General features: G+C 43.3%; 1 protein-coding gene across 2 annotated transcripts in view; it reads right to left on the reverse strand.

The window, feature by feature from the left end:
* Window positions 1-140: 140 nt before the first annotated feature.
* LOC110489436 (regulating synaptic membrane exocytosis protein 3-like) overlaps window positions 141-12,975 on the reverse strand; it is a 126,270-nt gene continuing 113,435 nt past the window's right edge. The window contains exons 4-7 of one of the 2 annotated variants that reach the window (XM_036971352.1): window positions 12,508-12,620; window positions 7,185-7,286; window positions 1,643-1,782; window positions 141-664 (exon numbers count right to left, since the gene is read on the reverse strand). In XM_036971352.1, coding sequence (XP_036827247.1) covers window positions 449-664; window positions 1,643-1,782; window positions 7,185-7,286; window positions 12,508-12,620 — 571 coding nt within the window. In that variant the 3' untranslated portion in view covers window positions 141-448. Of the gene's footprint in view, window positions 665-1,642; window positions 1,783-6,757; window positions 7,287-12,507; window positions 12,621-12,975 lie in introns of those variants that run through there. The other variant, XM_036971351.1, reaches the window with a different exon arrangement.

Here is a 12,975-nt window from a genome sequence, read left to right on the forward strand (position 1 = left end):
GGGCAGGGGACAGGGATTCTGAGATGGGGCAGGGGACAGGGGCAGGGGACAGGGGCAGGGGACAGGGGGCAGGGGGCAGGGGACAGGGGGTAGGGGGAAGGGGGAAGTGGCAGGGGCAGGGGACAGGGGGTAGGGGGAAGGGGGAAGGGGGAAGGGGACAGGGATATTGGGCAGTAAGTAACGCTACTATAATGCTATGCTCTGGTAAATCATGTTATCTGACATAGTTATGGGGATGGATCTGAGGATCAGCATGTTGGAGTGTGTGTGTGTGTGTGGCAGGGGTTTATGGATGGGCACGTGTGTATGCAGAAGCCTGTATGTAAACACGTCTGACTGCGTTTCTGCGTGTAAAACATATCTGCATGATGTGTGTGTGTGTGTGTGTGTGTGTGTGTGTGTGTGTGTGTGAGTGTGAGTGTGAGTGTGAGTATATAGTTCTCTCTGTCTAGGTACAGGAGGGGCTGGTGGCACAGCTCTCCAGTGAGGACTGGGACAGTTGCCGTGTGAGGGGTCCGATGCTGGGGTCAGCCAGAGACGAGGTGGGGAACAGCTTGTACCATCCGCTCACCGTGGCACCAAGGTCCAACTCATCCAGCATGATCTGAGCCATGCCCATGAAACACTTGTGGTCCATCCTCCCATAGTCACCCCACACAATCACCTGGGAGAGAGAGGGGGGGGGGAGAGAGAGACAGAGAGAGAGAGAGGGGGGGGGAGGGAGAGAGAGAGAGAGAGAGAGAGAGAGGGGAGGGAGGTGGGGAGAGAGAGAGAGAGAGAGAGAGAGAGAGAGAGAGAAGGGGAGGGAGGATGAGAGAGGTGGGGAGAGAGAGAGAGGAGAGAGAGAGAGAGAAGGGGAGGGGAGGGAGGATGAGAGAGGTGGGGAGAGAGAGAGAGGAGAGAGAGAGAGAGAAGGGGAGGGGAGGGAGGATGAGAGAGGTGGTGAGAGAGAGAGAGGGGAGGAGAGAGAGAGAGAGAGAGAGAGAGAGGGGAGGAGAGAGAGAAGGGGGACGGGAAATTAAGTCAATGCTTTGATTAGCTAACCATCCCAAAAATGATATCGCTGCTAGAGATGCAATAAAATTAAGTCAATAAATACGACATTTGGTGAAGAAAAAAATTATTTTCACTCTCCGGCCATGCCAGACGAACATATGGGGTTCTGGAACCACAAAGACGAACATATAGGGTTCTGGAACCACAAAGACGAACATATGGGGTTCAGGAACCACAAAGACGAACATATGGGGTTCTGGAACCACAAAGACGGACATTTGGGGTTCTGGAATCACAAAGACGAACATATGGGATTCTGGAACCACAAAGACGAACATATAGGGTTCTGGAACCACAAAGACGAACATATGGGGTTCAGGAACCACAAAGACGAACATATGGGGTTCTGGAACCACAAAGACGGACATTTGGGGTTCTGGAATCACAAAGACGAACATATGGGATTCTGGAACCACAAAGATGAACATATGGGGTTCTGGAACCACAGAGACAAACATATGGTGTTCTGGAACCACAAAGACAAATATTTGGGGTTCTGGAACCACAAAGGCGAACATATGGGTTTCTGGGACCACAAATCCTATTTCTACCACTTCAATATTTCTAGATATAGCTAGGTATTTACCTGTAGGACTTTGGCCTGAGGACTCTCTTCAAACAGCAGGGCCTGTTGGTAGGAGGGGTCTAGAGTCTTCTTCACCACTCTGGTCTTCTTCTTAGCCAGACATGCTCCATTCTCCAACACATACACCTTTACATAGGTTGCTGCAGGAAATGAATAATACAGTTATTTAAATTCTGAGTGAAAGGGCATTTTAAAAGATAAACTTGTTGTAAATCCAGCCACAGTGTCCAATTTCAAAAAGGCGTTATGATGAAAGCACACCAAACGATTATGTTAGGTCAGTACCTAGTCACAGAAAAACACAGCCATTTTTCCAGCCAAAGAGAGGAGTCACAAAAAACAGAAATGGAGACACAATTAATCACTAACATATGATGATCTTCATCAGATGACACTCGTAGGACTTAATGTTACACAATACATGTATGTTTTGTTCGGTAAAGTTCATATTTATATCCAAAAATCTCAGTTTACATTGGCGCGTTACGTTTTTGCAGAGAGCCACATCAATTTACAGAAATACTCATAATAAACATTGATAAAAGATACAGCTGTTATGCATGGAATTTTAGATCCACTTCTCCTTAATGCAACCGCTGTGTCAGATTTCAAAAAAGCTTTACCGAAAAAGCACACCATGCAATAATCTGAGTACAGCGCTCAGACAACAAAACAAGCCATACAGATATCCGCCATGTTCTGGAGTCAACAGAAGTCAGAAATAGCATTATAAATATTCACTTACCTTTGATGGTCTTCATCAGATTGCACTCCCAGGAATCCCAGTTCCACAAAAAAAAATTGATTTGTTCGATAAAGTCCATCATTTATGTCCAAATACCTCCTTTTTGTTCGCGCGTTTAGTACACAATCCAAACTCACGACACGCGGGCAAGTCCAGGCGAAAGTTCAGACGAAACATGTCAAACTAAGTATAGAATCAATCTTTAGGATGTTTTTAACATAAATCTTCAATAATGTTTCAACCAGAGAATTACTTTGTCTGTAGGAATGCGATGGAACGCAGGTCGCTCTCACGTGAGAGCGTGTGTGATCAGCTCATGCCACTCTGGCAGACCTCTGACTCATTCAGCTCCCATTCCCCCATCCTTCACAGTAGAAGCATCAAACAAGGTTCTAAAGACTGGTGACATCTAGTGGAAGCCTTAGGAAGTGGAATATGACCCTCTAGACACTGTATATTCGATAGGCAATGACTTGAAAAACTTCTAACCTCAGATTTCCCACTTCCTGGTGGATTCTTTCTCAGGTTTTTGCCTGCCATACGACTTCTGTTATACTCACAGACATCATTCAAACAGTTTTAGAAACTTCAGAGTGTTGTCTATCCAAATGTACTTATTATATGCATATTATAGCTTTTAGGACTAAGTAGCAGGCAGTTTACTCTGGGCACCTTTTTATCCAATACTGCCCCCCAGTCCCAAAGAAGTGAAGGAGCCTTTTGGACCTAGACTCGGTGCTCTGGTACCGCCTTGTATCGACTTGGGTCACTGGAGTCTTTGACAATTTTTTGGGCCTTCCTCTGACACCGCCTAGTATATAGTGCCTTGCGAAAGTATTCGGCCCCCTTGAACTTTGCGACCTTTTGCCACATTTCAGGCTTCAAACATAAAGATATAAAACTGTATTTTTTTGTGAAGAATCAACAACAAGTGGGACACAATCATGAAGTGGAATGACATTTATTGGATATTTCAAACTTTTTTAACAAATCAAAAACTGAAAAATTGGGCGTGCAAAATTATTCAGCCCCTTTACTTTCAGTGCAGCAAACTCTCTCCAGAAGTTCAGTGAGGATCTCTGAATGATCCAATGTTGACCTAAATGACTAATGATGATAAATACAATCCACCTGTGTGTAATCAAGTCTCCGTATAAATGCACCTGCACTGTGATAGTCTCAGAGGTCCGTTAAAAGTGCAGAGAGCATCATGAAGAACAAGGAACACACCAGGCAGGTCCGAGATACTGTTGTGAAGAAGTTTAAAGCCGGATTTGGATACAAAAAGATTTCCCAAGCTTTAAACATCCCAAGGAGCACTGTGCAAGCGATAATATTTAAATGGAAGGAGTATCAGACCACTGCAAATCTACCAAGACCTGGCCGTCCCTCTAAACTTTCAGCTCATACAAGGAGAAGACTGATCAGAGATGCAGCCAAGAGGCCCATGATCACTCTGGATGAACTACAGAGATCTACAGCTGAGGTGGGAGACTCTGTCCATAGGACAACAATCAGTCGTATATTGCACAAATCTGGCCTTTATGGAAGAGTGGCAAGAAGAAAGCCATTTCTTAAAGATATCCATAAAAAGTGTCGTTTAAAGTTTGCCACAAGCCACCTGGGAGACACACCAAACATGTGGAAGAAGGTGCTCTGGTCAGATGAAACCAAAATTGAACTTTTTGGCAACAATGCAAAACGTTATGTTTGGCGTAAAAGCAACACAGCTGAACACACCATCCCCACTGTCAAACATGGTGGTGGCAGCATTATGGTTTGGGCCTGCTTTTCTTCAGCAGGGACAGGGAAGAGGATTAAAATTGATGGGAAGATGGATGGAGCCAAATACAGGACCATTCTGGAAGAAAACCTGATGGAGTCTGCAAAAGACCTGAGACTGGGACGGAGATTTGTCTTCCAACAAGACAATGATCCAAAACATAAAGCAAAATCTACAATAGAATGGTTAAAAAATAAACAACGTGTTAGAATGGCCAAGTCAAAGTCCAGACCTGAATCCAATCGAGAATCTGTGGAAAGAACTGAAAACTGCTGTTCACAAATGCTCTCCATCCAACCTCACTGAGCTCGAGCTGTTTTGCAAGGAGGAATGGGAAAAAATGTCAGTCTCTCGATGTGCAAAACTGATAGAGACATACCCCAAGCGACTTACAGCTGTAATCGCAGCAAAAGGTGGCGCTACAAAGTATTAACTTAAGGGGGCTGAATAATTTTGCACGCCCAATTTTTCAGTTTTTGATTTGTTAAAAAAGTTTGAAATATCGAATACATGTCGTTCCACTTCATGATTGTGTCCCACTTGTTGTTGATTCTTCACAAAAAAAATACAGTTTTATATCTTTATGTTTGAAGCCTGAAATGTGGCAAAAGGTCGCAAAGTTCAAGGTGGCCGAATACTTTCGCAAGGCACTGTATATGTTCCGGAAGGCAGGAAGCTTGGCCCCAGTGATGTACTGGGCTGTATGCACTACCTTCTGTAGCTCCTTACGGTCGGATGCCGAGCGGTTGCCGTACCAGGCGGTGAAGCAGGATACTCTCGATGGTGCGGCTGTAGAACTTTGAGGATCGGGACCCATGCCAAATCTTTTTAGTCTCCTGAGGGGGAAACTGAGGGGGAAACCCTACAAGGGCTGTCTCGTTGTTGTCGGTGATCAAGCCTACTGCCGATGTGTCATCGGCAAACTTAATTATGGTGTTGGAGTCGTTCTTGGCCACGCAGTCGTGGGTGAACAAGGAGTACAGGAGGGGACTAAGCAAGCACCCATGAGGGGCCCCCGTGTTCAGTATCAGAGTGGCAGATGTGTTGTTGCCTACCCTTACCACCTGGGGTCGGCCCGTCAGGAAGTTCAGGATCCAGTTGCAGAGGGAGGTGTTTAGTCCCAGGGTCCTTAGCTTAGTATTGAGCTTTGTGGGCACTATGTTGTTGAACGCGGAGCTGTAGTAAATTAATAGCATTCTCACATAGGGGTGCAATTGAGATTGCATCATCTGTGAATCAGTTGGGGTGGTATGTGAATTGGAGTGGGTCTAGGGATGATGGTGTTAGGTATTACAGACTTGGACAGGGAGAAGTTGAAAATGTCAGTGAAGACACTTGCCAGTTGGTCCGTGCATGCTCTGAGTACACGTCCTGGTAATCCGTCTGGCCCCACGGCCTTGTGAATATTGACCTGTTTAAAGGTCTTGCTCACATCGGCTACGGAAAGCGCAATCACAGAGCCGTCCAGAACAGCTGGTTCTCTCATGCATGCTTCAGTGTTTTCTGCCTAGAAGCGAGCATAAAATGCATTTAGCCCATCTGGTAGGCTTGCGTCACTGGGCAGCTCACGGCTAGGTTTTTCTTTGTAGTCCGTAATAGTTTGCAAGCCCTGCCACAGCCGACGAGCGTCAGAGCCTGTATAATAAGATTCAATCTTAGTTCTGTATTGACACTTTGCCTGTTTGATGGTTCGTCTGAGGGCATGAACACCTACAGCACCCAATGTCACAGTAAGGCCCAAAAAATAATCAAGGACATCAACCACCCGAGTAACGGCCTGTTCACCCCGCTATCATCCAGAAGGAGAGGTCAGTACTGGTGCATCAAGGCTTGGACAGAGACTGAAAAACAACTTCTATCTCAGGGCCATCAGACTGTTATATATCCATCACTAGCCGGCTACCACCCGATTACGCAACCCTGCACCTTAGAGGCTGCTGCCCTATATACAGACTTGGAATCACTGGTCACTTTAATAATGGAACACTAGTCACTTTAATAATGTTTACATACTGCTGTACTCATCTCATATGTATATACTGTATTCTATTCTACTGTAGTTTAGTCAATGCCACTCCGACATTGCTCAATCTAATATTTATATATTTCTTAATTGCATTCTTTGACTTTTAGATTTGTGTGTATTGTTGTGTATTGTTAGATACTACTGCACTGTTGGAGCTAGGAACACAAGCATTTCAATACACTCGCAATAACACCTACTAAATATGCGTATGTGACTAACAGCATTTAATTTGATTTGACCTGAGATGAATAAATGAACAACAAAGGTATATAGGTTTGTATTGTACCTGGGATGAACAATAAAGTTGGGTAGGTTTGTATTGTACCTGGGATGAACAATAAAGTTGGGTAGGTTTGTATTGTACCTGGGACAAACAATAAAGTTGGGTAGGTTTGTATTGTACCTGGGATAAACAATAAAGTTGGATACGTTTGTATTGTACCTGGGATGAACAATAAAGTTGGGTAGGTTTGTATTGTACCTGGGATGAACAATAAAGTTGGGTAGGTTTGTATTGTACCTGGCATGAACAATACATTTGGGTAGGTTTGTATTGTACCTGGGATGAACAATAAAGTTGGTTAGGTTTGTATTGTACCTGGGATGAACAATAAAGTTGGGTAGGTTTGTATTGTACCTGGGACAAATAATAAAGTTGGGTAGGTTTGTATTGTACCTGGGATGAACAATAAAGTTGGGTAGGTTTGTATTGTACCTGGGACAAATAATAAAGTTGGGTAGGTTTGTATTGTACCTGGGATAAACAATAAAGTTGGGTAGGTTTGTATTGTACCTGGGATGAACAATAAAGTTGGGTAGGTTTGTATTGTACCTAGGATGAACAATAAAGTTGGGTAGGTTTGTATTGTACCTGGGACAAACAATAAAGTTGGGTAGGTTTGTATTGTACCTGGGATGAACAATAAAGTTTGGTAGGTTTGTATTGTACCTGGGATGAACAATAAAGTTCTGTAGTTATGTATTGTACCTGGGATGTTCTTTGACCCTGGTTTAGGGGTCAGTCCTCTGGCCTGGTTGATCTCCACCTCTAGCTGGCCTCCTCTGTCCACCATACCCACATGGACGTCACCTACAGGAGGAAAACACACACTTGTTATACACACTTGCTACACACACTCTTCACGTTTAGGGGCAGATGATTTGACATGTAACCTGGCCAGGAGAAGCTCTGGGCCTAGTTATAGTCCAGAACTGAGACCCTTTTCCAGGTCAGATCAGGTCACATTCTGCCTCTATTACAGTATATCTGATCACTGTTGTTTCAACTTGCAGTACCAGTGTTGACCAGCAGAGAGAGACAGAATGCTTCCAGTCTGTTATAACGTGTATGTTCCACTGTCCTCACAATGATTTTTTACCAAGTGATTGTGGCATAGAATTCTCATAATTTATTTTTAGCTCATAAAAGAAAAAAAAAAAAAAAACACATTGGAAGGATATGCGGAGCCATCCTCCTATTCATACACCATCTGGTATCTAATGTAGAGCCATCCCCCTATTCATACACCATCTGGTATCTAATGTAGAGCCATCCTCCTATTCATACACCATCTGGTATCTAATGTAGAGCCATCCTCCTATTCATACACCATCTGGTATCTAATGTAGAGCCATCCCCCTATTCATACACCATCTGGTATCTAATGTAGAGCCATCCCCCTATTCATACACCATCTGGTATCTAATGTAGAGCCATCCTCCGATTCATACACAGTCTGGTATCTAATGTAGAGCCATCCTCCTATTCATAAACCATCTGGAATCTAATGTAGAGCCATCCTCCTATTCATACACCATCTGGTATCTAATGTAGAGCCATCCCCCTATTCATACACCATCTGGTATCTAATGTAGAGCCATCCTCCTATTCATACACCATCTGGTATCTAATGTAGAGCCATCCTCCTATTCATACACCATCTGGTATCTAATGTAGAGCCATCCTCCTATTCATACACCATCTGGTATCTAATGTAGAGCCATCCCCCTATTCATACACCATCTGGTATCTAATGTAGAGCCATCCTCCGATTCATACACAGTCTGGTATCTAATGTAGAGCCATCCTCCTATTCATAAACCATCTGGAATCTAATGTAGAGCCATCCTCCTATTCATACACCATCTGGTATCTAATGTAGAGCCATCCTCCTATTCATACACCATCTGGTATCTAATGTAGAGCCATCCTCCTATTCATAAACCATCTGGAATCTAATGTAGAGCCATCCTCCTATTCATACACCATCTGGTATCTAATGTAGAGCCATCCTCCTATTCATACACCATCTGGTATCTAATGTAGAGCCATCCTCCTATTCATACACAGTCTGGTATCTAATGTAGAGCCATCCTCCTATTCATACACCATCTGGTATCTAATGTAGAGCCATCCTCCTATTCATAAACCATCTGGAATCTAATGTAGAGCCATCCTCCTATTCATAAACCATCTGGTATCTAATGTAGAGCCATCCTCCTATTCATACAGCATCTGGTATCTAATGTAGAGCCATCCTCCTATTCATAAACCATCTGGTATCTAATGTAGAGCCATCCTCCTATTCATACACCATCTGGTATCTAATGTAGAGCCATCCCCCTATTCATACACCATCTGGTATCTAATGTAGAGCCATCCTCCTATTCATAAACCATCTGGCATCTAATGTAGAGCCATCCCCCTATTCATAAACCATCTGGCATCTAATGTAGAGCCATCCTCCTATTCATAAACCATCTGGCATCTAATGTAGAGCCATCCTCCTATTCAAACACCATCTGGTATCTAATGTAGAGCCATCCTCCTATTCATACACCATCTGGTATCTAATGTAGAGCCATCCCCCTATTCATACACCATCTGGTATCTAATGTAGAGCCATCCTCCTATTCATAAACCATCTGGCATCTAATGTAGAGCCATCCCCCTATTCATAAACCATCTGGCATCTAATGTAGAGCCATCCTCCTATTCATAAACCATCTGGCATCTAATGTAGAGCCATCCTCCTATTCAAACACCATCTGGTATCTAATGTAGAGCCATCCTCCTATTCATACACCATCTGGTATCTAATGTAGAGCCATCCCCCTATTCATACACAGTCTGGTATCTAATGTAGAGCCATCCCCCTATTCATACACAGTCTGGTATCTAATGTAGAGCCATCCCCCTATTCATACACAGTCTGGGATCTAATGTAGAGCCATCCTCCTATTCATACACCATCTGGTATCTAATGTAGAGCCATCCTCCTATTCATACACCATCTGGTATCTAATGTAGAGCCATCCCCCTATTCATACACCATCTGGTATCTAATGTAGAGCCATCCTCCTATTCAAACACCATCTGGTATCTAATGTAGAGCCATCCTCCTATTCATACACCATCTGGTATCTAATGTAGAGCCATCCTCCTATTCATACACAGTCTGGTATCTAATGTAGAGCCATCCTCCTATTCATACACCATCTGGTATCTAATGTAGAGCCATCCTCCTATTCAAACACCATCTGGTATCTAATGTAGAGCCATCCTCCTATTCATAAACCATCTGGTATCTAATGTAGAGCCATCCTCCTATTCATACACCATCTGGTATCTAATGTAGAGCCATCCTCCTATTCATAAACCATCTGGCATCTAATGTAGAGCCATCCTCCTATTCAAACACCATCTGGTATCTAATGTAGAGCCATCCTCCTATTCATAAACCATCTGGCATCTAATGTAGAGCCATCCTCCTATTCATACACCATCTGGTATCTAATGTAGAGCCATCCTCCTATTCATAAACCATCTGGCATCTAATGTAGAGCCATCCTCCTATTCAAACACCATCTGGTATCTAATGTAGAGCCATCCTCCTATTCATACACCATCTGGTATCTAATGTAGAGCCATGCTCCTATTCATACACCATCTGGCATCTAATGTAGAGCCATCCCCCTATTCATACACCATCTGGTATCTAATGTAGAGCCATCCTCCTATTCATATACCATCTGGTATCTAATGTAGAGCCATCCTCCTATTCATACACCATCTGGCATTTAATGTAGAGCCATCCTCCTATTCAAACACCATCTGGCATCTAATGTAGAGCCATCCTCCTATTCATACACCATCTGGTATCTAATGTAGAGCCATCCTCCTATTCATACACCATCTGGTATCTAATGTAGAGCCATCCCCCTATTCATACACCATCTGGTATCTAATGTAGAGCCATCCTCCTATTCATACACCATCTGGTATCTAATGTAGAGCCATCCTCCTATTCATACACCATCTGGTATCTAATGTAGAGCCATCCTCCTATTCATACACCATCTGGTATCTAATGTAGAGCCATCCTCCTATTCATACACCATCTGGTATCTAATGTAGAGCCATCCTCCTATTCATACACCATATGTTTTATTTAGATCAGCAAACACTGAAGAGGGAGGAGCTAGACAGTGCATTCGGGAAAGTTTTCAGAGCCCTTGACTTGTTCCACATTTTGTTACGTTACAGCCTTATTCTAAAATGGATAACATTTATTCAATTAGTGAACACAATACCCCATATGTATTTTTTTTTACACAGAAATACCTTATTTCGTAAGTATTCAAAACCCTTCGCTATTGTATGAATATTTTAAAATAATACGCGAAGCAGAGGTCGAGAGGTCGAGAGGGAATTAACGATCAATGGAAAAAGTGTTTTTCCTGTAATAGGGAATTAACGATCAATGGGTCAGAGACATGGAAGGAATGTGTTTAGGCATTGAGCCTGAAACAGGATACTTGTTATTTGGCCATTGGCCCAGTTTTATTGCAAGGAATTCGAAATGGTCAACCACAGGCCAGTGTTGGGTTGTAAATCTACATGCTCTGCCTTTGTTCTGTGGAGAGAATCACTGAGGACAGGGGAGAATAAACATCTATGATTTGTTATCTTTGAATATATATATTTTTCTCCCCCTGATTTGCTTTGGGGTCTGTGTTATTGAAGAGTAACATCAACTGCTAAACACAACGAGACTCGAAATTGAGATGTTTCTACAACTTGACTGGAGTCCACCTGTGGTAAAAACAATTGTTTGGACATGATTTGGATCTGGGGAAGGGTACCAAAACATTTTTTTGCAGCATTGAAGATCCCCAAGAACACAGGGGTCTCCATCATTCTTAAATGGAAGAAGTTTGGAACCACCAAGGCTCTTTCTAGAGCTGGCCGTCCGGCCAAACTGAGCAAACGGGGAAGAAGGGCGTCGGTCAGGGAGAGTTCCTCTGTGGTGATGGGAGAACTTTTCAGAATGACAACCATCTCTGCAGATGGTTGTCCACCAATCAGGACTTTGTGGTAGAGTGGCCAGACGGAAACAACTCTTTAATAAAAGTCACATGACAGCCGGCTTGGAGTTTGCCAAAAGGCACCTAAAGGACACTCAGTAAATGAGAAACAAGATTCTCTGGTCTGATGAAACAAATATTGTACCCTATGGCCTGAATGCCAAGAGTCAAGTCTGGAGGAAACGTGGCACCATCTCTACGGTGAAGCCTGGTGGTGGCAGCATCATGCTGTGGGGATGTTTTTCAGCGGCAGGTACTGGGAGACTAGTCCGGATGGAGGGAAAGATGAACGGAGCAAAGTACAGAGAGATCCTTGATGAAAACCTGCTCCAGAGTGCTCAGCACCTCAGACTGGGGTGAAAGTTCACCTTCCAACAGGACAACAACCCTAAGCACACAGCCAAGACAACGCAGGAGTGGTTTCAGGACAAGTCTCTGAATGTCCTTGTGGCCCAGCCAGAGCCCGGACTTGAACCTGATTGAACATCTCTGGAGAAACCTGAAAATAGCTGTGCAGCGACGATCCCCATCCAACCTGACAGAGCTTGAGAGGATCTGCAGAGAAGAATGGGAGAAACTCTCCAAATACAGGTGTGCCAAGCTTGTAGCGTCATACCAAAGAAGTCTCGAGCTAGTAATCGATGCCAAAGATGCTTCGACAAAGTACTGAGTAAAGTGTCTGAATACTTATGTAAATATGATATCAGTTTATTTATTGGTAATAAATAAGCAAAAATAAATAAAAAAAATGTTTTTGCTTTCTCATTTTGGGGTATTGTGAGTAGATTGATGAGGGAATTATATTTTAGAATAAAATGTATGAAAATAAAATGTGGAAAAACTCAAGGGGTCTGAACACTTTCCGAAAACACTGCATAATTGCATATTATATATATATATATATATACACATAATTATATAGAAACTCCAATGATCTGATTTACCCATGGAGGGAGTGGCTAGTGTCTGTCGGCCTACGATCTGGGCGGGGCCTAGTCCATCCAGGAAGTCACTAAACTGGCTCTCAGGACCCATACGAGTAGGGGGGAAGATAAACCTAGAGAGGGAGAGAATGAACAAGTGGTTAGATGGTGGTTTAATTAATGACATGTAGCAGGAGACAGTGAGGGCTACAACATGGCCATAGGTCCAGCAGTGGAGAGGTGGGCCGTTGAGAACAGGCAGAACAACGCTCTCGTACAACAGTTACAGAACTAGTAATATATGAGTAACATAAGTTATGTCTGCGTTGTTGGAGTTGATGCAGCCGTGGGTGGAAACCTGGCATATTTAGTATTATTTAGTATTGTCTAGAACTAAGGTAGCATTAGTTTATAACATACATTCTGTCAAAGCTGTCAGAGTTGGTGCTGGATGGACAGATGGATGGTAATATAATGATAGATGGATGG

Source organism: Oncorhynchus mykiss, chromosome 32 (assembly GCF_013265735.2).
Source record: "Oncorhynchus mykiss isolate Arlee chromosome 32, USDA_OmykA_1.1, whole genome shotgun sequence".
NCBI lineage: Eukaryota > Metazoa > Chordata > Actinopteri > Salmoniformes > Salmonidae > Oncorhynchus > Oncorhynchus mykiss.